Genomic DNA, 26,530 nt, shown 5'->3' with positions numbered 1-26,530 from the left:
TTGAACACGGCAGCAATGTTGCCTTTTTAGTGATCTTTGGAACATGCTACAGTTTGCACCTTTTCCCCCCCCAGGCTTAATGGGGACTAGTGGATGGGCTGGGAAGTGCTGAGATTGTCCATTTATTTCTGTAACCATAAACTGTGGGGAGAAGACCAAGTGGCCAAAACGTTTTGTACAGAGCCTAAAACACTTTGACAGGTGGCCTTTATAAAGGTACGTATTTTAGCACACGCAAACCTTGTTTCAAATCCATATACCTAGCTCTGAGTTAACGCACGATCTATAGCACCATAACAGTACCGTACAAGTAAATATTTAGCTTCCGCTGAATTAACAACACTATTCCTTAGTGCGTCTCAGACAATTATTAGTTGCTCGGTCGGCATGGCTCAAGTTGGTAGCGTGTAGCGTTGTGATATCTAAAGCCATTTGAGCCTACATCCAAATCCCAGGATTCAGGGCTGTTACTCAACTGTACCAGTAACTGGCCAAGGGGAGAGCCCAGCGCTGTTTAAAAATACCATCCTCAAGAAGAGACGTGAAATTAAAGGTTTTTTTCGGGCCGCTTCTGCTGGAATTTCCGAGCACGTCTGAGGGATGGCTTTGAGATAGGGAATGCTAGTTAAGACACCGAAGGCATGGTCTTGTATTCAAAGCTGTGTCTAAATTCCTCATTGCATACAGTCCAGTATCTAGCCCACTTTCCTAAATCACTATGCTACCAAGACCCAAGTCATTGTTTGTTTGCAAAACAATGTGGGAAGATAAGAATAATGGTATGTTGGCATCACTGATTCTCTTAAAACTAGCGTAAGAGGGAGTGTGCTGGGGTAGGTATTCCCTGGAAAGCACCAGCATAGCTCTGAGTGGGTATATATATTATACATACACTAATAATTCCTGGGAACCTGTCCCACTCCTTTGTATTTATTACATCTGGAGCAGAAAGTATATCTCACTTGCTCCTCCGTGGATACAGCCCATACTTTGTCTCTCAAAATTCCATCCCTACTATTATTACACACAGATGCTGCATGTACAAATATATATACAAGGGGGTGTACGTGTGCATCGCTTACCTGGTTGGAACCACTCGATCCTCCGGTGGCTACGGCTGGAACTTGTCCCATGGCTGGCTGATGGTCTGCTTGTCTCTGAGATGGTGCTAGGGAATTGGCCATAAGAATGCGCTGAGCAGCTGTGACAGTAACATCTGCCTGAGCGGTGGGTTCAGGGGCCGTGTGCTGACCTGCTGTTCCATGATTCATCTCAGTTGCCGATGCCTGGATAGTTGTCATGTATGTCATTGTAGCCATGGCGGTTTTCTCCCTGGCAGCTACAGGAGGAGGCTGGAGTTTGTCATCGGCTGTGCTGGCAGGGAGATGAAGCTTCTCCGCAGGGATGTGATACTTATCCATAGATACGCAAGTATGGAGGTGTGGCTTGTCTATAGGCACATCTGTTGCGGATGGTTCCCGGCCAAGCAAAGCATCTGCATGGAGAGGAGCGTGCGCCCAATCCCCAGGGCCACCCGGACGGGAGGGGAAGCGGTCCTTGTCTCCCACCGTTCCGGTATGGAAGTTGGAGTGGTTCCAGTCCACCTTTGTGCCACTATGCAGGTCCCCAGGCACGCCAGTATGCGGATGGGGCTGGTCCCTGTTTCCAGGTGTACTACTGTGTAGATGATTGCAGTCCCCAGGTGTCCTAGTGAGGGCCCGGTCTACAGGTGCCCCGCTCTGGAAGTGGATTTGGTTCTCGGGAACACCAGTACACAGATGGAGCTTGTCTGGAGCAGCCCCAGCAGAGAGGTGGCCCTTTTCTATAGCTATACCAATGTCAGTCTCTCCGTAATTTGTACAGTCAGAATGAGCGTCTCCTGGCTTCTTCTGGGACCGAGTGGACGCTTGCTGCGCGGACTCGGCTAACGCTAAGGCCAGCATGCGTGCTGCATTTTTCGGAGGAGGAGGAGGGACAAGAGACACAGAACTGACAGGAACGGGATCCTGGGGGGAGTCGAGGGCAACTGCTCCTAATGGGGGGAAAATTGAGAGAGAGAGAGAGTTGTTACTCTGTAAGGATAGTGACCTAACCCTATAGACCATTATCAAAATAGATGCTTTTCACAGTAGCATTTCCTCGATGTGAAATACTGTATCTTCTGTCCCACATGCAAATGTTGCTGAATAGTACAGCCGTTCAGCAGGAAAACCACACCAAGAGATTGTCTAACGGTTCCTCTTGTATTTCTAGAGAGGTAGGAAGTAGGTAAGGCAGAGAACGAGACCCCCTTATAACCAATTTAGACCACATGCTTTGGGGCTGAAAAAAAGACCCTTCTTCAAGCGTCGTCAGGTGGGTTTTTTTTCATTGAGCGTCTTAGGCGGTCAATTCACTCGTTAACCGATACGCAAGGGTACGCTACAGAGAGTTTCATTTTACGATAGGATGAAAAAAAAAAAGACAAAGAGGGGGCACATAAGGTATTGGGGAAAGTATCCAAGAATTCTGTGGCGGAGGGAAAAGACAGAGAGGTTTCTACCGAGACCGTAGCAACCTGCATCGCCCTGCAAGATACTCCCTCCGATTTAGGATTGGAATCGAGGCGTATTGCCCTCTTCTAAAAGGCACGCAGAGAAGTTTCCGAGAGCAGGTCCCTTTAGAACTTAAAGAAAGAATGGAGGAAAACGCACTGTACCTGGCTGAGTGGGTCCAGAAGGTACAGTCGTATTCTGGCCGCTCGGCACGGGTCGCTCCCCTTCTTCTCGCAACTCTGGCTTGGCAGCAGTCAGCTGGGTCTGGGCCTCTCGGTGGCATCCCTCACCTGCTGCCACCTCGCTGGCTTTCAGGGGCAAAGACATCGTCTGGGTCGGGGACCTGTTTGTGGCTTCATTGATGCTTTTGCTCCAGTTTGAAGAAGCCGCACTCCCCGCAGCGGCAGGCATCCCTTCGCACGCTTGTCTGGGCGGCGTCAAAGAGACCGGCTCCGATATAGTCACCGGCGGAGACTCGATCGGCTTTCGCCCCGTCTTAGGCGAGAAGGCACGGGTGACCTTCTCCGAGAAGGAGTGGGTTTTGGATGCCTTCTCCTCAGTTGGGCTCAGGTCCAGAGTAAAGAAGGGACTCATTTTCTCTTGGAAGGGGGACACCGGTTCAGAGCTTGTGGCACTGCCAGGGGTCTGGCTCTGGCTACCAGACTCCAAGTCCTTCTTAGCTACACTTGGCTTGTCCCTGTGAAAACCCATGGACTCCAACAAAGAGATGCTGCTATCCAGGCACTCAGACTCTGCCTTGGGCGGACTGCACTGAAAAGACATAGGATCAAAATCCAGGCTAGCTACTCCAATATCCGGCGGGCTCAGGTCAACATCTTCCGCCGACCTAGGAGAGATGAGGGCAGGAACGTGAATCAGCCCCTCGTCCCCATCGCTCTCATCGTCACGGGGCAGGTTATCGTAAGAATTGCAGCGGTTCACGGTCCCCAGGAGCTCCCCGTTGAAGGAAGCAGACAGCGCATCGCTACTGGACCTGGGTCTTCTAGGCCGGAACAGTTTAGATTCACCTAGCAACGAGGAGACAGATAAGCATTAATAGGGCACTAGATCAATGTTCATTAAAAACTCCACGAGGCCATGACTTACTAGCCGTTTTTGTCGATTTAGTTAAACTGTGCACAACGGGACACAGATCTCAGCTGTGGCCTCTCGGCGCTAAAGTAATACAAATAATAATGAACCAGTGCAGGCCAACTTGGTTTAAAGGGAGCGTGGGAAACTAATGTAGAGGTACTTCAAACCGTTTGCTAAAACTCTTTAAGTTTAGTCTGCCTGAACGACGTAGGCTCGATCGTACGGTTTTTAGATGAAAACAGGATTTTAGAAAACGGTTCCAAAACTAGTTAACAAATGCAGTCAAAGTCCCAATACGGTCGAGTTGCAAAAGGGGCACACCATGCTCAGGTTTCAGTGTGTCTACCTTCGTTAGGGCATGTAACTCATAAGCGGTCACATACCAACAAGTACCGCAAAAGTTGAATATTAAACATAAGCAGATTCGATACAAGCACTGTGTTAATAAAAGCAGGTTTTACTTTTTGATCCTAGAAGGAAAATAACATGCAGTAAAGATCTCTGAAGCGCACCGCTTCGGCCCACGGTGCCACAGGAATGCACAAGCAAACCTAGTCCATTAAGCATGCCCGCATACCTTTATTTAGTCACCTCATCCAGAAAGCTCTACGGTCTATAGCTCCGAAGGCGCCGAGGCACCGCCAAACTTAAGCTTACATTGAGTACTGCACTTCAGTCAGGGATCCAGACGGTGAGTAACTTTGTCAAATGTATTCATACGCTTCAGAGATTTTTGCTTTATCAGATACTCAGATGTTATGGTGGGAAGTGGCAGTAAAACACTCAGATTTCAAATGCATTTTAAAATTGAATGATTGTTATATAAAGGCCAGGCGGGGTCACATTTACTAGATAGCTCGTTTTGGTTCCCCGCCGCTGTGGTTGGGGTTAATTTAGCTATGCTATTTCTCGGTCAGTGCCGTATTACATTTTATTTACTATAGATCAACCTCTCTATACCTATTTTTTTTTAAATTAGCATAAGGCAAGGGCTACTAACTTTGCCCCCCCTACCTATGTTTGTCGGGGGTGTCACCCTTGACAGCCAGAGCCATGCTGGGGGAGCGGAGGAGGAAGGAAGCTGGAATCGGCTATGTGAGCAGAAGCAGAGCTTCGCTGGTATATTATGCAGAGATACTCATACCGGCATAGTGCTTTTAGTGTAGACCTGCCCTAAATTTTAGTGCTCGTGAAATGAAGCGCATTGAGTTTTCCCAGCTTATATAATAGTACTTCACCTTTAGAAATGTCCCAAGGAGCAAACATCCATCGTTGTCAGTTGTTACATAACTTCCAGTACAAACTAGGCGAGTCCAAGCTAATTTCACTTTTGACCTACAGAGGAGCTGCCTTACTCCTATGGAGATGTACGTTGAAGGGGAATTACCTGAACCTCGTTCTGACTTTAACGAGGTAGTTCTTTCTTATACCCTAATATTGCAGTGAACTAGAGGCTGAAACATCAGAGGAGTCATGTAAAACTCTACTTTGTAACATTTAGCTCTAAAGCGACTCCTCCCGTGATTGACCTCAGTCACGCTGGATTGGCACCAGTAAATCGTTGGCACATGACTGCTTATGAGTTACATGCCCTAAGGAAGGCAGACACACTGAAACCTGAGCACCGTGTGCCCCTGTTTGGCCACAGATGCACAGAATCCAAGGCCAGCAGGGACCATTGCGAGCCCTGATGAGGAGGTGGAGCTAGGCTGAGGAGGAGGCCTATACAAGCGGCCGCCCAACCAGGCAGCGGCCCAGCTGCGAGCAGCGGCCCAGGAGCGGGCCAACAGGGCTGCTAACAGGGGAGTTTCCATGGGAGTTCGCGGGGGAGGCGGCAGGGGGCGCGGGGCCCTGTGTCACCTCAGGGTTGGACCAGATGCCCTCCTGAGGTCCCTTCCAACCCTGAGGGTCTATGGTTCTGCGTGCTGTGTTCCCCAGGTGAGAAAGCTGATAGAGGCAGAGACAACAGCAGCCACGAGCCAAGCAGCAGAGGAGACAATGAGGATGATTGATTGCCTGCGGCAGCTGCGGTACATATGCATGAAGCGCCGCCTAATAGAGCTGCTGGAAGAAAAGATCCAAGGTCTAGAGATGCAGGTAGAAACCCTGGTAGAGTGTAGAAGGGGGTTTGAGCAGCTGATGGAGCAAAGGCAAGCTGTGGCTGAGGGGGAATGCTCAGGGGTGCAGGAGGAAGCAGGGGCTAATGCCTGTGAAGGGGGAATGCCGGATGGGGAACATGGGCGGTGGAAGCATGTGACCATGAGAAGCAGGCGGGGGAAAAGGAGAGCCAGTGAAGGAGAAATAGAGCTAAGGAACAGGGTTGGAGAATGAGGAAGGGGTGCAGCAGGTGGTAGCTGACGGTGGGAGGGCAAGGCAGAAGAGAAGAGCGGCTAGTCCAATAGAAAGAGAGGAGGAGTCGATGGAGGCGGCGCCAACTTTGGGCCCCAGGAGGATGCCGGATGGCTTAAGGGGGACTACAAGGGAGGATGGCAATGGAAGGAGCTTGCAACCAGGGGGAACGGGGGATAGGTCAGCAGACCACACTGTCACCAGGCAAAGGCAGGTCTACGTGATTGGGGATTCCATACTGAGAAGGTTGGACGGGCCTGTGACCAGGGCCGATCCGGAGAACAGAAGGGTGCGCTGTCTACCGGGCGCTAAAATACGGGATGTGGACCTGCGGTTGAAAAGGATCCTAAAAGGAGCAGGTAACAATCCATCCATCATCCTTCACGTAGGAACAAATGACACGGCTAGATTCCCGCTGGAGAGAATCAAGGGAGACTATGCCAGGCTGGGTAAGACGCTCAAGGAAATTGAGGCTCAGGTGATCTTCAGTGGGATTCTACCTGTCCCTAGGGAAGGGCGACAAAGGGGTGACAGGATTGTGATGATAAATAGTTGGCTCGGGGAGTGGTGCTATAAGGAGAGCTTTGGGATGTATGGGCACTGGGAGGCTTTCGGGGACAGAGAACTGTTATTTCTAGTAGAGATAAGGAGGTGCTAGTCCCGTTATACAAGGCGTCGGTGAGACCTCATTTGGAGTAGTGTGTGCAGTTTTGGTCTCCCGTGTTTAAGAAGGACGAATTCAAACTGGAACGGGTACAAAGAAGGGCCGCTAGAATGATCCGAGGAATGGAAAGCCTGTCGTACGGAAGGAGACTTGAGGAGCTCGGTTTGTTTTCCTTAACCAAAAGAAGGTTGAGAGGAGAGATGATTGCTCTCTTTAAATATATCAGAGGGATAAATACCAGGGAGGGAGAGGAATCATTTCAGCTCAGTACTACTGCGGACACGAGAACAAATGGATATAAATTGGCAGTCGGGAAGTTTAGTCTTGAAATTAGACGAAGGTTTCTAACCATCAGGGGCGTGAAGTTCTGGAACGGCCTACCGAGGGAAACGGTGGGGGTGAAGGACCTCTCTGGCTTTAAGATTAAGCTTGATAAGTTTATGGAGGGAATGGTTTGATAGGATAACGTGCCGCCACTGGTAATTAGTACCGAGGGTCAATGTTGGGATATTGAAAGTCTTTTTCCCGAGTGTCTGCCTGGAGAGTCTTGCCGGCATGCTCGGGGTTCAGCCGATCGCCATATTTGGGGTCGGGAAGGAATTTTCCTCCAGGGTAGATTGGCGGTGGCCCTGGAGGTTTTTCGCCTTCGTCCGCAGCATGGGGCAGGGGGTCGCTTGCTGGAGGATTATCTGCTACTTGAAGTCTTTAAATCAGGATTTGGGGACTTCAACAGCTGAGTCGAGGGAGAGAATTATTTCAGGAGTGGGTGGGTCAGCTTTTGTGGCCCGATTAGATGATCATACTGGTCCCTTCTGATCTTAAGTTCTATGATTCTATGCGATCATCTCATCCGATGACCTGTCCTAGCACAGACCACACAGATTCTCCAAAATTAGAGGATGTCTCCTGGAAGACTGGGCCGTTGCTGGCTAAAACTGATTTTACAAGAGAAGCCGTAGGACTTAGTCACGGACACCACCATCTACTTTATGAAGTGCTGTAACATTCACAGGTCTATAGAAACGTCACGCTCCCTTTTACACTTTGTGAGCCAGTTGTTTTTCTATCTTACCGTCAACAGCATGCAGGGAAGTGAGAGACTCTTCACTTTTAGCCGAGCGCAGGGTCCCGCTATCTCCTCTCCCACCTACCGAACCAAACATAAAAGAAGCTTTTTTTATAATCTGCCACGTGCTCGTGGCGTGAAGATAGATGGGTTTCTGCCAGCCGTACCGCTCGCTCGAATCTGAGCAGCTTTTCTACTCTCCGACATGCACGCACAAAAGCTCCAGTCGCAACTGTATGCTCTTTGTATCCCGTACCACAATTTATACTACTGGGCATTTCTACAGTGTCTTCCGTCAAAAAGGAGCTTTACGCACACAAGTGAATTAATAAAGGCGCCAGGGTTAGGTGGTGGTAATATTTTCCCCTACAAAGGGAGAAACTGAAAACAAGCTGTTAATCTCTGCAGAGGGAGGGGGTGGGAAGCAAACTGGCCATAGGTCCCCAGCCCTGATTTCTTTTGGAGGAGAGGGTGCAGGCTCGCTTGAATCTGAAATGGGAGGAATGGGTAAGGAGCCCCATAAGATGATAGCCCTCGATCGGGACAATGGCAATGTATCCCGCTGATCCGTCGGTGTAATTCAGAGTAGTCTGAAGGCTGCTCTAACTTTCACCATCTACCAGTGGCTCCAAGGGCCATTACAGTAGCTGAGGCTCACTGGAAGCCCTCAGCCCCTGTACTCTAGCATGGTAAGCAAAGGATGCCCCTCTACTAGCTGTATCGGTTTTTACTATTGCTTTGTGGTGGTAGCACAATGCAAAGCGGCCAAAGGCAGGGAAGAACTCGGGCTGCGTATTTTGTGGGCGCAGAATAAGCATTAACTTTAACCCTGAAGTACTGGGAAAGTCTGTGGATATTTCTGAAACCACTGCCATGAAATATACAAGGGTTCCCTAATATGGCCAAGTTGGGACTTTGTCTCATTTCATTTTATACTAAGGAAAATTTGTAAATAATTCAGAAGTTAGTTACTGAAAACTATAAGGTGGTATTTTAAGAGCAGCTGGAGAGAGATACTAGATGGCTATACATAAAAGGGGGTTGTGGGTAAGGGAGAGGCGCATCTCTATTACACACAGATTCTAAGTGCTTGTCTATATGGGGAATTTTACGGGCATTACTATACTGGTATACCTATAGTAGTATAAACTCCTTTTTTACCTATGGAATGAAGGTCCTTTTCCAGGTTAGTTTATACTGCTCCCAAAGAGACAGACACAAGCTAAACCAGAAAAACATGCTCTTATTGTGGAACAAGAGTTGTACCTGTTTAGTAATGTCAGTAAATATTCCCAAGAACACTGAGTTATCGATCCTGAATATTCCATCTTAGAGGCGATGGATCCATTGGGTTGCTTTTGTAACAATGACACCTCTTGGATGAGGTCTGGATCTAAATGCATGAACCTCTACTGCCTCAGCTAAATAACTCAGGTCCCATTAATGAAAGGCTGTACCAGATTCAAACCTCTATTCATGGATTATGGCCTAAGCACTGGAGGGGAACAGAGACGCATACTAAGTGTGGGTTACTTTCCCAGCAGCACCCTGTTTGGTAGGAACAAAGGGTAATAAGGTAATAATTGAAGATATACCAATCTCCTAGAACTGGAAGGGACCTTGAAAGGTCATCGAGTCCAGCCCCCTGCCTTCATTAGCAGGACCAATTTTTGCCCCACAACCCTGGGTTTAGCAGGCCAATGCTCAAACCACTGAGCTATCCCTCCCCCAGGGCACCCTACTCACCTGCCAGCGCTATGGCTTTCATTTCGGAGGGCTCGCTTGGATTGCGCTGCAGTTTCCGCTTGGAGACAGAAGAGGATTTTCCCAGGTTGAAGAAGGAGCGCCAACTGCCAACAGGGGATTTCTTCATCTTGTTGGGCGGTCTTTTTCTGGAGCAAGAAAGCAGAAGGGGGTTTGCATTCGAGACACGTTGCCAGTCACCAAGTCTTACCAACCAGACCTGATTCTCTCTGCACCTGGCCTGCTGGCTTTGCCAGAGAACCTGGTGCTGAAACAAGGCTGAGAAAACTAGACATGTATATTTCAGCAGCAGAGGATATTTACGCTTCTCTACCTGGAAAGGTCCAGTCCCAGAACTTGTGGGGTCAAGTCCATTGAACAAAACTGAGCTCCTGTATAAAGGACATTCGCTTCCTTTTCGTAGCAGGGCAGTTGGAATTTTTAAGGCACCAGGCCTGAACCAAGACTGTCTCTTATTTTATAGGCAAATGGACCTGTTCCCTTAATTATAACTAAACTAAACAAATCAGGAAAGGGATTTGAGAGATTTTCATTTGCATTTATAAAAACTACTTGACCCCACACCGCATCTCCTAAGTCTCCATGCCCACGTACATGAATCTCTGGCGGGATGGAGGGAGTCGCATGGCCAGCTCGCTCAAGGCATACAACAAACATACGGCTCAGTTTACACCTAAGATGTCTCTGCGTGTGTCCTGCTGCACCCTCATGGATACAGAACTACCCCATCCCCACGGGGGGTGGCAGGCTGACTATGCATTGTAAGCAAATCTTGCTGAGTTCAAATGGCTGTAATTGTTCAAAGCCTGCTGAAACACACAGTGATGGAAAGTAAAAGCCTCTACCTTTCAGATGGAAAGTCTATGACGGTGTGGAATTTCCCCTGTAATGCAGCAGGGCCTTCTCCCACTTCAATGTATTTACTGTCTGCCACTATAGGGGAGTTGATCTGGGCTTGCGTCCTTGCTTGTGCCTCCTCCAGGGTGAGCAGCTTAGTTGAGGGCGAGGACACCAGCAGTGATTTGGGGCGTGATAAGGAAGTGTGACCTGCAAATGAAAACCAGAGACAAGGAAGAAGATCAGAGACCAGCGGTAGGAAAAATAAGGCCCGTGGATAGATTACAGCATTTCCTGAGCCCTTGGAAACCCAAGAAAAGGCCAACATAGCTTCTATTAGCTCTGCCATAGCGGGGGGGTGGGGTGTAACAGTGGAATTAATAATTGGCAAAGTCTTATAGGATGTAATTGGGAGGGAGAAAACCATTAGGGTTCTGTATCAACTACTCTAGAAGCCTCCAGGACTTGATCTCCATTCTACAGGGGTTTGCTTTTAACCATCTCTGACTTCTAGGGTTAGAATATTTTCAGTTCTCCTACAGGATGGTTCAAAACCCTGGACAGAAAGGTGCCTGTTTTCTTTCTAATTGCTGGTTTTACTTGTACTCACCAACCTTGGTTCTAGCCCGGGGGGTGGTGGTGGGGAACATCTAAACATTTTAAATAGGAGTGATTTAAATCATACATACTAGTTGCAAGCATGTTTGTAACATTTTAAATAGCTCCCAACAAATCCTGGGGTAGAGTGTAATAAATTAGGAGCTGGACACAAAGCAGTTTTATGGCTGTAGTTGTGTTTTTTCCCCCTTTTTCTTTATTGCTACTTTAAAGAAACAAACCCCAAAACTTTATTTCAGTGAGTTAAACACCTCCTCCCCCAATAAGACCAAAACTAGTTAAAATTACTTCCCAGGACTACAACCCTGTATGTCAACTTTCCGTCCAGAGGAACCTGTTACAACAGAGCTAGTTTATACAGTGGTTTAGTAAATCAACTGCAACCCTGTTACGATAGCCCTCCTGTGCCTACGAGTATGAATTTTGCCAATGTTAACATGATTATCCCTTGCCAGCTTACTGAACAACACAACTCCGCATAAAATGTGCACGTAGGCCCTTGTCCGCACTGGCCTTCGAGACATGTTTAAAAGTTACTCTATGCTGAACAGTGGCCACACGGGCTTGGAAAAATGGTATAGAAAACATGTCCTGCCTCAGGCTGATCAGCAGTGGCCACTCAAATCGTGTTAGAAACAATCACCTAAAGAGATGCACGCTCGAAGCACTAGTAATGTGTACACTTCCAGCGGAAGGTGTGACTGCAGCTTGTGTATACACACTCAAGCTAGATCCTGGGTACATATTGGAGCTGGCTTGAGTAACAGTACTAGTGACGCCTCAGCAGCAGGGCCGGCAACACAGACTGTGCGACCCCACCCAGGACACTGTGTATGTCCTCGAGCTGCCATTGTTCAAGCTAGCTAGATCACAACTAGTGCAGGTATGCCTACATGTGCTGTAATCATACCTGCCCAGTGCAGTGCAGACAGCCCTTACAGAATGCTACATGCTGTCTGTCTGGCTCCTGTAGAATGTTCCTCCCTGAGCTTTGCTACTACCATATGACAAGCCCCAGCTTCCTGCTTGCCACTGAGACACATGGCTGAGAGCAACCAACAAATCAAAACAGACTGGTTTGGTAATTGGTAAATTAGCTGAATTAAACACAGACCATTTTGAACTCACTCAGACAAACATGCTGAGAACTTGAGCCAAATAATTGTCTCCCCCTGGAAGAAAACAGCCTGGACCAGGTATAATTAACACTGAAAGATCAGCTAGACTCATGGTGTATCGCTGAACTGGGGCTCTTATCATAACAGCTGAGCAAACCCCTCACTCCTACTGCTTTATACTTGCCTCTTGGATGGAAAGCTGGACTGACAGCAAATCTACTCTGCTGAAGACAATGAGGCCCTAACACAGAAATGGAAAGCATCAAATACACTGGCAAACAGCTTAACTCTGCCCATAGTTAGTGACAACTGCACTGAAAAAGCCCATTTTCTACTAAGGATGAGCTACATTAAATCAGCTACTTGACATTTTAATATCTATTAGTAATACCGCATGGGGGTTGAACATACATGTATCTAACAAATGGAGTTAAATCCATCCCTGGTGTAATTTTACTGACTGCAGCGGGGAGATAGATAGCAGGCATTTGCAAGAAATGGGAATTTTAGTTTTGAACTGTGACCATTTTCTGCACCAAGAAAAGCCTTCACAGACTGGGCTGCATGGTGAACGCAGCAGAGGAGTGAATGCAGAACTCATCTGTCCAAGTGGAGCTATACCTTTAAGGACTCAATATTGGACTATCATCTATCTCTGCTGAATTGTAACTTTCTGCCTAAAATCTGTGTGGAGCTGTTAGCAGTTATTTTACAGGCTAAATAAATGAGTAATGCTTTAATCATTCCAATGCCCTGTACAATATGGTTCAGTTCAGTGCTAGGCCCTCCAACCTCATTGGGTGCCTCGTAGCCTCACCCCCTAGGTCAGTGGTTCTCAACCTCTCCAAGCGACTTACTGTGCCCCTTTCAGGAGTCTGATTTGAGCCCCGGGTGGGTGGGGCTTGGGCTGCCACATGTGTCTTCGGCTTCAGCAGGGGCCCTGTCTGACACCTTCTGAGGCCAGCCCTGCACTTGAGAACCTCCTAAACCCATCCCACAACCCACCGTGTTGAGAAACATTGATATAGTATATAGAGCAGTATAAACAAGTCATTGTATGAAATAATAGTTTGTACCGACGTCACTAGTGCTTTTTAGGTAGCCTGTTGTAAAACCAGGCAAATATCTGGATGAGTTGAAGTACCCCTGTTTGAGAGCCCCTGCCAAAGGTGGGAACTGGCCACTAGTTACAAGAATATGGGTAGAGTTGCGTGGCTAACAAGTCGGAGCCACGCTAATAAATGCCTGCAGGCTCCATGGAAAATGGACCCTTTAGTGGCTAAGATTTTAAATGTTTCTTATCAAAAGTGGGGCCCAAAATTTCAAATGTGGGTGTTTAAAGTTAGGCACCTACTAAAGTGGCCCCATTATTAGGGGTGCTGCGCACCACCACTTCCCACTAGGGTCAGCGGGAGCTGTGGTTGCTCAGTATGTCAGGGTGCCGCACTTTCATCACGTGTCAGACCGCACAAGCCTGTGCTGCAAAGACAACTTGAAGGGAGGAGTGTGCAGGAGCGAAAACTTTAAAGATTATCACAGACCTTCCACAAGGGAAAAGCTACAACTGTGCCAAGACAGAGAAACACGCGTGAATCGCAGGAATAAAGAGCAGTAAGTGCCGATGTCAAATTGTTAGGCTCAATTCTACAGAGCACCCTTGCTTCCTATTCACATCAATGGGAGAGGAAGGTTGTCAAGACCCCCAAAACTCAGGCCACATCTATCAACTTTAGGCCCCCATCCCTGAAAATGTTGGCCTTTTGTTTTTACTGTAAACACTATTCCACATTTCTACTGGAGAGGCTAGAGTTTTTGCTAAAATCTTTCCCTAATTTTGCTACATTTAAACCCCCCAAGGAATGTACATACCTGCCCCGTCTCGTATGACTGAGCTGAGTTTGGAGCTGAAGAGGACATCGACGTGATTCAGGATGAATTCCACCACCACCGACTGGATTCGGACCTCCATAAAGGCAGCTGTTCCACTGAAACAGGCAGACTCTATCTGTTTCGATCTAAGGAAATGCACGGCGGATTAAACTTCAATATAAATTCACCATGGGTACGGGCTCATTGAACACAGTGGCTTGCACTGCTGCGACCAGGTATATAACACCACTTTGGCCACATTCCATAATGGATCCAGATAGCACTTTAAGGGACAGATTCTCTGCTGGTGTAACTGCCTTTTTTTTCAAAGAGCGGTGCAAATCATCACACTGAATTTGGTGCTGTGATGACTTCAGTCTGGATCTGACTCTATGTCAACAGCAACAGTGTCTCCCTAGCGGAGGGAGGAGCAGCTGTTGCAGGCCCAGACTGAGGTCAGTGATAGAGCTGAATATCGCAGGCTTGCCTGTTTTGTCCCCTTCTCTCCATGTGCACTTGAAGGTTGACAATGCAATTACATGAACAAGCTCACTGTAGCCTTTTAAATAAACTTTTCCCCATGAGCTAGGAAAATCTCCAACTAGCCCTGCTCAGCCAGGACCCTCACATTCAAAAGTAGCCTCAACCGAGAGAAAATGGCCAGGCAGAAGAGACTGGCTCACACACGTTAACTGCCCGTGAGGGACTCTCTGACTCGGATATCTCAGGATGGTAATTGGACAGTCCAGAAACTAGCACAATAAAACGAGGAGAGGGAGGGTTGGTTGTTTTTTAAGTAAGGTTTTGAAATTAGTGATGGCATTGTAAGATGGTCATGTGACATGGGACGTTCCAGAGGACAACGTTTATCCAAGGGTCTGGCAAGATCATTTCCATATGTCTGAAACCTACCAGAGGTGCTGTTTCACCTCCTGGCTTGAAGTGGTTTCCATCATATATAGGGTTTACCATTTGGCTCAATGGCTCTCAGCACCCCTAAAACCTACTAGCCATATATATCACGTCAAACTATACAGACTGCTGCACTGGGATGTCAGTGGTGCCACAGAATGGACCCAGTTTTCCTGCATGACCAAAGGACATAGTATCCACGGAGAGGGAAAAGTTTAGGCCTAATTCTCCATTCATGTACACTACTGTCAATAAGAAGTAATTCTGTCAAAATCAGTGGAGGTATAATGGTGAAACAGGCCCAGTGGGCTCAGAAGGCAGCTGCTGTAGTTCCACTGACGTCAATGGGAACGATGCTGTTTACGCTGGAAGAAGACCTGGCCCAACGTGTCCAAACCTGCCCAGTCTCAAAGCACTTTCTTTGGAAAATCGCCCAATAGAAGAACCAATAGCAGTTGTGCCTGAATAAGAATTGAAGAATCAAAACCATAGGGGGTTTTCTGGGTGTTGACATTTAGCATCCTCTTGGGAACATAGCACGAAATAACCTCAGCGTGCAGCGTTTACTTGGGGGAACAGGTTTGATGCGTGTTTCAAATGTAAAGGTGAGAGAAAATCCAATGGAAGTACCTCAGTAGGTTTGGTGCCCAGACAATTGCTAAGTTCTTGGTATGCATGTTTGTGATGGAGCAGTAATCAGCTAGATGAGCCAAGTGCCTCATTAGGAACTCCAGCGTCCTGAAAAATGAGAACGAGATGCAAAAATTTGTTAACTCATTCAAATCATAAATCATTCAACACCCATTGGCAAGCCTTGCTGCAATTGGCAAAAAACACAATGAATTAATTGGTATTTGCTTGGAAGCAAAAGAAGGGATGATGTGCCCTAAGCAAGACAAAATGTTGCCTCAGGCAGATAATTACAGCAGGGTCTCCTGACTGTCCAATTGAAGAAACATATGCACTTGTTAGATTTAACAGAACACAAGGGCAGGCAAACAAAACTTGATGTGGGCAAAAATACCGGCAACTCCACTAGCTTAACAGGCTATAGAACCAGCTAGTCACTCTGGAGTTCATTACTCGGCTGCTCTACCACAATGTTGTGCAACAGAAATAAAACATTTGCTCAGGCAGAGCCTGGGTCGGATAGGTTTTGCAGCATGCCCAAGAAGTTATCTCGGGCTTTTGGGAAGGGGTTTATTTTATTCTCTTTTTGCGTAAGGAGGAGGATGCTTTTATTTAGGAACCCGAGTGGCGTTTGGTAGGAGGCTGCTTTGAAAATCCCAGCTTTAAGAACCAAGATAGGATGATCTCTGTTACGTTTTGTACGGTGTTTATGGGACGGACACCTGCAGATATATATTTATACATCTAAATAAGATACAGGGCGAAACTTTCTAAGCCCATATTCACACACTCAAAGACCATTACTTTTCAGCAGCACAGATGGCAAGCACCCCTGGAAATTTTCAGGAGCTCCCTGTATTTATTACAGGCAGCAGTCGGTGCTCCATGGTGCTGGTGTGGAGCACTGAGGGTATAGCTGATGGGGGTACAAGAGAACCTGCTCTCATACTAACACAAGTGCTGATGTGCAGCCCCCAAGTTAAGTCTGCTCAATCACTTACTAACAGCAATAAACTTTACGAGGTGAGTGAGTGCAGGATCTCAAGTCTCCCCAGACCTGTCCTGTCTTCACTTCTTCCCTGCTTGGCACCCCTGCCTGGTTTCTCTTTGCACACGTGCCCTGTGCAGAGACACATAGGGATAAAGCCGTAAGCTAAAAAGTCTGCATTTACTGGAGATGCACTGCCCTTCCACAGCCTGTGCTGCCAAGCGCCACCATCAGCAGCCTGGAAACTCTTGCTTGGCTGACGATTATTAGAAGAATAAAAATGTTCTTTTCTTCCAAAAAGGCTGCACAGCCAAACCTCAGGAACGTCTAGGAGGAAACCTCAAGTGAACCACCACTAGGGGGAACACTTGCAGCAGAGTTATCTCCTGTGAAATGTGATTGCTCTCACCTGGGTTTTTATCCTTTCCTAGCCCCCTCTCTGTTCTGAGAACAAGGCTGATGCATCAAAATCAGACATTAGGGCAGAGAGTGATTACGGAAGCATTACCAGCCACAGCTTAAATAAGTGAGGCAGGGCTGGGAAAGACAACAACATGCTTTAGATTGATGGGGATTTCCTAAAAGGGGCTTTTCATGGGAGATTTTAATCACAGAGCTACTCTGTCCCTATGTCCTCCCAGTGCAGATGGGAGCGGGTGGCAATACGAAAGCCCAGGCACTGAGATGGGTCAAAGGAAGAACCTCAGGTCCAACCCACTCTGAATTTCAGCAGGAGGGCAGGGAGAGGAAAGCTCAGAGTTGAATCTAGCCAAATTTGCCCTTAAGGCTCCGATCCAGAGTCAGACCCAGAACAAGAGGGGCTGCTTCCTGGCTCAGCTGCCCGCGATATTTTGGTGCCATCAAATCTAAACCTTCCACTTTGGCCATTCCTAGACCTAACTGGCCAGGGTCAATGGGCACAGAACAGGAGCAAGACTGTCAGCTGAGGGATCCCCAGCCCCCTGCCATAAATGACAGGGGAGGCAGCTGGGGCACATGAGGAAGGTAAACCGGAAGGAGGCACAGAATAGAAAAAAAACTGAATTAAGGCCTAAAGGGTACAAGGTTGTCCTGCAATGGTGTAAGTAGTTAGGGTCACCCTTGAGACTGCTTTACGGCACACTGACATCACAGCAACCGTCAGAAAGGCCATGCTGCCCACCCAGACAACAGGACAGAACAACTTGCCTCTGTAAAACAGGCACTGTCCAGCCAGTTACTGCACACGCCAGTGTGGGGATAGTCTACGATATAACTGAGGGCATTTGAGGCCATGCCGGGGAGAGTCCCGGGGGAAAGGAGAGGGGTTGGGTGTCTGCAGCATGGCATGGCAGTTCACTAGGACCAAAAAAGAGGCTCAGATTCCTATGCTGCTTTTCTGACTGCCCAATTCCCAAATGCTCCCTCCCTTTCTGTAATGCATGTGGGAGAGCAGTTCCTCTCTGGTGTCAGCAGAATACCTTCCCTGCCAACTCTGCTAGTTAAACAGATGTGCTGCCACAGCTGCACTCTGTGCAACTTACATTTGTACCTCTGCAGTGCTGCTTTTTTCACATTATTTCAGATGCAGCATCTGCATCTGTCACCAGATTAACTGGCCTTGCTGGGCAAACCCCTCACAAAGTTCTGATTCTCCTGCTACTTGCTTCATTCCTCTCCCTCTTACTGCAACCTACGGTTTTTGTCCTCATTAAAAATATCTTGTGCAAAGATTCACCACCCACCTCCCCTCTCCATAATGAAATCTGACTACTTGGCTGTGATGGGCTCTGTATTCATCCTCTCCTGGCATACTGTATAGAGTAAGGCAAATAAGATTTATGTGCAGTATGTGTTGTTACTGATCTAATTAAAATATAAGTCAAGGTTATGCAGTCAGCAATCCTTCCAAGTGTGCTCAACTATGCAGGAAGAATGCGGCCATCTTAGGGGGGCGGAATCAGAAAGCACACAATAATATCAGCCTTCCCTTCATAAGTGATGATTGTATAACGGCCAAACTAGTGACACCATCGTGCTGCAGCCCAAGTCCCAATATTTAGCATAACGTGATTTCGGTTTAGTCTGCACTGGTGACCTTCGTCCTGGACAGGCTGAGGATGGAAAGCTAGGGCCCTGGTGCACTGTCAGAGCAGAAAAAGAATGAATGCGTGTGGTGGGGTAAAGCTAAGCACACTAACCTGTAGTGCGGTGGGGGTAGTTGCTGGATGACATCATGAATTTTAACCAATCGCTCTTCATCTGTAGCAGCGGACACAGCATCCTGGAACAAAACAAATTAAGATGCTAACACTGGGCGTTTGCTAATGCAAATGAAACAGTTTGGATGGCACTCAGTTTGCTGGCATTTAGATTGTAGGATTTACCTTCCCACCAAAGCCTTTAGGCTGCACCCTTCACCCTGGTATCTGTACTGAGGAGGTGGGCCTGCATACAACTAACATTAAAGGCAAGATTCAATGAAGCTGGCCCAGGAGCTGTACATTGCACCTTGATGGCACAGAGTGACTCCTTGTGCTGCAGGGAGGGTGACATTCATCCCAAAGGAGGGCAGCAACCGATGTTCCCACCAGTGCCCTCCCTTGCTGTGCTGGTGGTTTCTGCTGGGGACTCCTCAAATGCTATGGGGAGTCACACAATCATTCAAACCTCCAACGTGCCTCCCTCCTGGTGCTGCAAGTCTAGAGCAGGGTATTGTGCCCTGCCACGTTAACGGCACGCGGATCCCAGTAGGGGAACAGCAAAGGGCGCTGTGAGCCTGGCGTGCTGGACACGAGCACAGCAGTGTGTGGCTGCTAGTTTGGGTTCAGCAGCAGAGTTTTTGGAGTCGCCAGCCCAAACAGGATCTGCCCTAAGCCAATGCTTTTGCGAGCCCCGTTTTCACAGGGAACCCTTTGTAAACATAAAGGGAAAGAAAGATCTTCAGCAGGATTCATTTCAGAATCTGTCTATCTTATATGGCCCCCGTTACCAGGCTTTACAAAACAGGTGGCTCTGCTATTCCTGTTGCTCAAACCCACAGTGACGTTGCCTAATCCGTGGAAACCGAGATATCGGCTTGTACTTACTGAGAACTTCTCGTACAGCTGATATGTGAGCAGGGGGTTGGGGAGCTCGCGGAAGTAGAGCTTACAGAGGGAGCCCACACAGTGGATATCTTGAATGTAAACATCTTTAGTCAAGTCGGGGATCTGCTCCGAGTCAAACTCGTGGCTAGAGATGAGAAAGGCAGACCGGGGGTGGGAGTGGAGAAAAGCCAAAAACAAATCAGAGTCAAAGGAACACAAGAGCATGCTTCACAGAAGAAATAAATGGCTTAGGGCCAAAGCCACAAGAGTCACGCCTGTGCTGTTGCAAACTCACGATTTTCCAAAGTGGGATGGTTTCTTATGAGGCATCGTCGCTTGCGTTTACATCTAACTGGCTAGCCCAGAAATCAGATTTCCCATAACAAGGCAGACAGCCTTGTATTTTAAACTGTCTATTCTCAACACGGTTGCAGACAATTTATATCTCTGACCCCAGTGATTGTGACTGAGAGCTGCCTAGGTAAAATTCGTCCTGGGCCAAACTGAAAACCTTACCCCCTTTAAATTTCAAAGGCCTGGAAACTGAAATTATAAGCAACGTTGAACATCAGGGCCTATCAACAGCTGCTGTATATCAAAACTACTGTGTGCCGAAATTCCTTGGAGGCAAGCTAGAGAGCCCAGCAAGAATGAACAGAGCCAGGAACCACATGAAGAAAACCCGTGTGCATTCCCTTGGTTTTCACACAGAGAGGAAAAGAGAGCGAGAAACCCAAAGCACAAATGTTTATGAAATAAAAGCTGCACTCAGAGGGCCAGGGCTGGCAAGCCTTGCTTCCCACTAGAGTATGTGCATGGAAATTCCTGTTTCCAATTAGCCAGGGACTAGCGTAGTGAGTCAGGCCACTGGGAGGGGTGAGCAGAGGATTGCTGTTGCTGAAGCTCACTTCTCCACGAGATGTAAATCGAACTGCTGATCCCCTATGCAGAACAAGACATTCATTCCAGAATAAGAGACTCCAAACACGGAGGTATTCAGGAATAGTTATTTCAGAATAGCTGTTGCTGAATAACTCCAGGTGTAGATAAGCTCTTTGGGGAAGGAGCAGGGAGAATTTTAAGATATTATTTAAAAGAGAAGTGGGATGGAGTGAGGTGAAGGCAAAGGAGAATGAGTTCTTCCAGCTAGCAACCTCCACTGCAAGGGTGTGGGGTTCCTTGCGCATCTGAGATGGGCTGATGGTATTCTAGAAAGACAGGCAATGTCTAAGCATTGCCAAGTCCTTGTCTACCGGGAAACCTTCACTGGTATAAACTAAGATGGGAATTTAAACTGATATAGTTACAATTAATGCAAGCCCATGAGGACCCACTTATTTCAGACTAAGAGTGGCCTTTTTTTAAAGTTTTATTTAAGTCAACTGGAAACAGGTTTAAGCTAAATCAAAATATGCTGCCCTTAAACTGAAGTAAGGGCCTACACACAGGGGGGTTGCACCAGTTTAATAAATTGGTTTAAAAAGGTGATTTAAGTTAAACCAGTCACACTTTGTCATGTAGACAAAGTTTGTCATTTTACTTCAGAACCTCTGTGGAAAAAGAGAGAGGTGGGATTTTAAATGTTCCAGAGCTACAGCACGCTGTTCATGAAGCAGACGCGCGCACTGGAGAGCTGCTGTGATGGTCCCTCCCCATCTGTTCTCCAAGACACCCACCGCTTATCATCACTGAACTCTAGGATTCTGAAACCAGAGCATTTAAATGAGCATGTGCTGGGATTCGTCGAATACAATGCAATCATACCGTAGCTTCTGGATATTTGACGCAATTCCCGACAGGCGGTATATTCCATCCACAATGCCGTGTTTCTCAATGAATTCGGTGCAGCTCTTGAGGACCTGGGGGACTAAAAAGAAAAAAGGGCTAGTGTTTAGTTGACCATGTTACTGAGGGCCTGTGTCAGATCTCATAAGCTAAGCACAGATGGGCTGCTTCCCTAGTTGCTACTTGGATCGGAAACCAAGGAGGTGTACGAAATAGTGCTAGTAACTGGTAAATAATAAATAATAATTGGAGATGTACCTATCTCCTAGAACTGGAAGGGACCTTGAATGGTCATTGAGTCCAGCCCCCTGCCTTCACTAGCAGGACCAAGTACTGATTTTTGCCCCAGATCCATAAGTGGCTCCCTCAAGGACTGAACTCACCACCCTGGGTTTAGCAGGCCAATGCTCAAACCACTGAGCTATCCCTCCCATGGTAGCAGGTATGCTTTCCTTTAAGTGAGTATTGAAGCACGGTATTAGGGGGAACTGTGTCACAGGAGATGCCATTTCTCAGTTGAGATACAAAACAGGTTCTCACCAACTGTGGTTATGGAAGATCTACGCTTACAAACGAGCCGTGGTGTTAACGCCACTATCCTGGCCAATCTGAAATTGAGCAATTTCATTCTGTCCAGCCAAAATTCTTTCTGCAGCTTCAATTCAGCATGAAATTCTCCTCCCCTACTTGGTTTAAACTGTTGTACGCTGTTAAAGAAATACCACATTCTACCCCAGGGTTACCTGTATTTTTATAATTGATAATTTGATCTCTGTATGTGCAGAGCACTGATGCATTTGAGCGTCCCTGGATTTAGAAAGCTACATGACACAATGAACCCACTGAAACCGCAGTGCAAAACTGGGTACAAAGGAAGACCCAGATAAGGCTGGACTGAAAGTAAGACCCAGTGGATGTAATCAGGTTTACAGTAATATTCAGGCCATTTCACCAACCAGTTCTCTCCAAATGGCTTCCCAATACAACTGAACTTCCACCGGGTGATCTAGCGATCCATCCCGATGGATTTAAGGGAGGCGCAACGCTGATCCCCTTTAACAGGGAAATGAGACTTGAGATGAGCCCAGACAGGAAATTAGGATCAGACCCGTCTAAGCATCATCAAGTCCTCATGGAAAAACTCAGATTTTTGTGGATTCCTCTGCAGGAGACTTTCTTGCCACAGCTCCTACAATGATCTAGATTTATTCTTACACAAGATGCCAACGCTTATCAATTTGGCATGTGACACCGATTGTGAATAGGTCATGTGGCAAATTCCCGTATATCAAGTAACATATACCATCTGCCAGGAACACCGTTGAACTTGGATGCCCTATTCCTCCTCCCCACCCCATCCACTCTACTGCTGTTCTGCTTCTCATCAGGCACAGAAGCAGATGAACAACCTGAGCGAGGAAAGGAGCAGACACTTTCGGTGGTTCCCTAGAAATACGCAGATGCATCTCAGACTAATGTACCATGAAACATAGGAGAGTCTGCAATTTGGTGTTTTACCTTCTATATTCACAGTATCTCAAGCTGCTTTCCAGAGACTGTTGGGCAAACGGACCCCCTGCTACCCCATAGAGCCTTGGAAATAAAATCCTTCTCCTCAGAGCAAGGCATTGACCAGAACTGGTTACCTCCTGCTCAAACCTGCAAGTGCCTTGGGATCCTCACCTGCCGTTGAAGGGCAACCTAAAGGAGTGGTTCTCAACCTTTCCGGTCTCCCTTCCAGGAAGCTCATTTGTCTCGTGTACCCTCAAGTTTCACCTCACTTAAAAACTACTTGCTTACAGAATCAGACAAAAATACAAAAGTGTCCCAGCGCGTTGTTACTGAACAATTGCTTCCTTTCTCATTTCTACCATATAACTATAAAATAAATCAATTGGAATATAAATATTGTACTTACATTTCAGTGTATGGTATAAACAAGTCACTGTCTGTATGACATTTTAGTTTGTACTGACTTCACTGGTGCTTTTCATGTAGCCTGTTGTAAAACTAGGCAAATATCTAGAGGAGCTGATGTAACCCTCGGAAGATCTCCACGTACCCCAGGCTGAGAACCCTGACGTAGAACACCGGCCCAAGCTGCCTAACCAAAGTCCTGTGTCACAGAGAACAAACATGGCATGCTTCCATGGCTTTGCGCTCCTGAGGAGTATTGTATGTAAGTCATAATTGTTCTGACAATTTGGGTTGTTGTTTTTTTCCCTTCCTTGACTTGATGCAAAAAGTGGGATATAGTCATAGCAATACATTTACTGCACTGGCTTATTCACCAGACCAAGAGATTGGATAGCGCTGTTAGAGTTAGCATGGGACAAAAAGACAAAATCAAAAATACTATGGGCCCATCCACACCAGAAATTCCACTGTATCAGGCTACATGTTCATCTCCTGACCTGGCTATCACATTGATCCATCCTGTAGCAGAGATGGGACGCTGAGCATGTACTGAACTGTGCTAAAGCTCTAGATGCAGCATGGCTTAGAGATGTGGTTAAAAACACGTGGTTAATTGGGTCCCCGGACATAGCTGTAGTTAAAAGGGGTCTTTTGCTGGCAGGATGACCTTAGTTAGCTATTAAAAAAAGAAAAAAGTGTGTGTGGGGGGGTGCCACAGGAAGATTACATGAGCATTTTTAATTTTTCCCCTCCAACCCCCAACTTTCCTCAGCCCCTGGTAGCTTCGTGTTTCTGGTACCAACAAGAAATATGAAATTGCAGTAAAAACAGCCAAAGCTAATACACCGCTACCTCGATATAACGTCACCCGATATAACACGAATTTGGATATAACGCGGTAACGCAGTGCTCCGGGGAGGAGGGGGGCGCTGCGCACTCCGGTGGATCAAAGCAAGTTCAATGTAACATGGTTTCACCTATAACGCAGTAAGATTTTTTGGCTCCCAAGGACAGCGTTATATCGAGGTAGAGGTGTGCTAAAGCTGCCTACCAAAAAATCTGACAACAGAGAGGCAGCTGGTGTCCTGAGACTACTCCCTATCACGAGGACTACTACTGTCTCATTGAGTGCTTGGGCTTCTGTTGTATGCATCTGTCTCGTGCCTTATACTTATTATGAGCACTTTGGGGCAGGGACCATCTGTTTGTACAGCACCTAGCACCATGAGGCCCTGATCCATGACAGGAGCTCCCGGGCGTCACCATAATTCAAATAAATAATAAGAAAAGCTTAACAATGTGCACTGTTGTTTTTATTTCCTTTCTGGGCAATATCATGTCCAACCTCTGGACACCAGATAATTCCCCTTCAGGGAAAAAAACTCGAAGAAACAACCACCTCACCTGCACTTCAGGGTGCTAGAGTTAACTGATAATTGCTCCATTTAAACATCCACATCCTGTGAGGCCCTGAGCAACTTGTGTATCTCCTGCTCCCGGATCAGGCCTCCCATTCCCACCTCTCCCTCCCTTTGCCGGCCCCAAGTGACTGACATTCCAGGCATTGAACCGTAGAAGCCCGGGAATGTGGAAGCATTACCAAAGGAGACCCCAGCATGTTTTATCACTGGGGTGACTCAAGGAATTTTTCAGCTCGTTCCTCAGCATCTCCCAGCAGGTTTGAGAGTTTTACAGCATCTCTCCTTAGGCTTTTATTTTATTTACTCATTGACTAAAAGGGTTAATTCTTCCCCTCAGGATGAAGTGAAAGTTTTATAGCTCCCATTTTCAAGGGTGTTTTAATTCATCTTGAAATCAGACCCTTTACAGTCCTCTACCTTTGCTTTGTTTTCCCCTTTTAATCTTTCATAACCTTAGCGGCCGTCTTTTTGTTGTTGTTGGGTGTTGTTTTTTTGTGTGCGCATTACTGGAATCTGAATTATTTGTTCAGCCTGGGGAATGAGACCTCCCACCGAGTTCCCCTGCAGCAATGTCATTTTTACAGTATTTCAGCAATCCGTGAACTACTGCAAAAGCCAGGGCCTTTTTGCTGGTTAACGGACCATATCGCATAGAACTGCAGCTGCTCAGCTGAATTCCACACAGAGCGAATGACCGTAAAAAGTTAAATGATCACTCGAACAGGAACAATGAATATAAACTGAACGGTTGTACGTACTGTAGCTAACCTTCTAAACAAACGCTGTCAAACTATGGATGTCATTAAGTTCCAATATTGTCTAAGAAGCTTAGCAAAAAGCAATTAAATGAAGGAGCAAGACGGTAAGGCAGTGAGATGGGAAGATAACAACAACTAATAATTGTTCTGCGTTAAAAGAATACCAGTATAACCAGTGAGCCCCCATAGGAACTCGCATACCACTGGTAGATACATCCCCAGCCGCTGATGAAATACTACAGCTATTTTTACCCCCACTTCCCTCCCCATCTTATTTTTGATATCATAGGGTATGTCTACACTGCAATTAAGATACCCAAAGGTAGCCCGTGCCAGCTGACTCACCTCTAACTACAACTTACTGCACGGACTTTGTGTGCTTTTCACTGAAGCTGGTTGAAATTTTTGGAAGATACAGAATTTTTAAAAATCGTCAAAAAACCCAAACTCACTCTCACAAAATTGTTACCATTTTGCAACTAGCTCTGCTTTTCAGCTGTTTAGCCCTTTTGGTTTCAGCAGCCTATTTTTCCTTCTTTAAACCTGCCCTCCCAGCTGTCCTTCCCCAAGGTGAGATTTGAAAGTGTGAATTACTTCCTTTTTATTACCCCATTCATGACAAGCCAGAAAGTGGCCTGCAGGTGACATTTTATAAGCATGCAGCCCCATTCCACCACCTCGACTCCTGCATACTGAGATAACTTCACTCATCTCCTCCCGCAGTTCACTCCTAAATCCTGAGCCTAACATCCTCCCATGAGCTACCAAAACTTAAAAATAAAAGATCAAGCCACAAACATGGACTTCCTTCAACATGCTGTAGGGTTTGCAAGAAATGACCTTCGTTCCATATACACATATTACTAAAGAGTGAAGATAAAGCCTAAGTCAACTATCTTGAGCTACACTACTTCCTGGCAATACCTCTCTCTTATCTGACAGAGTGACTTTTGTACTGTAGGTCTTAAGGTAATGGTAAAGCGGGTTATAAAATATAAATGAGACAGCTACAAGAGCAGAGAGACACCTTGTGGTGCCTAGGAATGGAATCTGCTTAAGGCTGGATTGTCTTGTTGCACCACTCAGGAAAGCACTTAATCACACATGCTTAAGTCCCACTGACATTTATGGGACTTA

The 26,530-nt window shown here is 46.9% G+C and overlaps 1 protein-coding gene and 1 long non-coding RNA gene across 11 annotated transcripts in view; one reads left to right on the top strand and one right to left on the bottom strand.

Moving 5' to 3' along the window:
* ARHGAP32 (Rho GTPase activating protein 32) overlaps nucleotides 1-26,530 on the bottom strand; it is a 381,592-nt gene that overhangs the window by 2,694 nt on the left and 352,368 nt on the right. For 5 of the 7 annotated variants that reach the window (XM_044997056.1, XM_044997057.1, XM_044997060.1 and 2 more), the window contains 11 exons: nucleotides 21,277-21,379; nucleotides 19,513-19,657; nucleotides 18,625-18,707; nucleotides 15,457-15,564; nucleotides 13,915-14,060; nucleotides 12,230-12,286; nucleotides 10,318-10,519; nucleotides 9,455-9,600; nucleotides 7,715-7,789; nucleotides 2,699-3,562; nucleotides 1,083-2,032 (listed from right to left, as the gene is read on the bottom strand). In XM_044997056.1, the coding sequence (XP_044852991.1) occupies nucleotides 1,083-2,032; nucleotides 2,699-3,562; nucleotides 7,715-7,789; nucleotides 9,455-9,600; nucleotides 10,318-10,519; nucleotides 12,230-12,286; nucleotides 13,915-14,060; nucleotides 15,457-15,564; nucleotides 18,625-18,707; nucleotides 19,513-19,657; nucleotides 21,277-21,379 (2,879 nt within the window). The remainder of the gene's footprint in view (nucleotides 1-1,082; nucleotides 2,033-2,698; nucleotides 3,563-7,714; nucleotides 7,790-9,454; nucleotides 9,601-10,317; nucleotides 10,520-12,229; nucleotides 12,287-13,914; nucleotides 14,061-15,456; nucleotides 15,565-18,624; nucleotides 18,708-19,512; nucleotides 19,658-21,276; nucleotides 21,380-26,530) is intronic. The other 2 variants (XM_044997058.1, XM_044997059.1) reach the window with 1 other exon arrangement.
* LOC123354801 overlaps nucleotides 1-26,530 on the top strand; it is an 86,363-nt gene that overhangs the window by 57,941 nt on the left and 1,892 nt on the right. The window contains exons 4-5 of one of the 4 annotated variants that reach the window (XR_006574887.1): nucleotides 4,104-4,320; nucleotides 5,568-5,660. The exons of 2 other annotated variants lie outside the window; for them this stretch is intronic. This is a non-coding gene — a long non-coding RNA (uncharacterized LOC123354801). Of the gene's footprint in view, nucleotides 1-1,339; nucleotides 1,743-4,103; nucleotides 4,321-5,567; nucleotides 5,661-26,530 lie in introns of those variants that run through there. One more of the 4 variants, XR_006574889.1, reaches the window with a different exon arrangement.

This window comes from Mauremys mutica, chromosome 22 (genome assembly GCF_020497125.1).
Source record: "Mauremys mutica isolate MM-2020 ecotype Southern chromosome 22, ASM2049712v1, whole genome shotgun sequence".
Taxonomy (NCBI): domain Eukaryota; kingdom Metazoa; phylum Chordata; order Testudines; family Geoemydidae; genus Mauremys; species Mauremys mutica.
The sequence above is the reverse complement of the archived record's forward strand: the minus strand, read 5'-3'. Positions and strand labels throughout refer to the sequence as shown.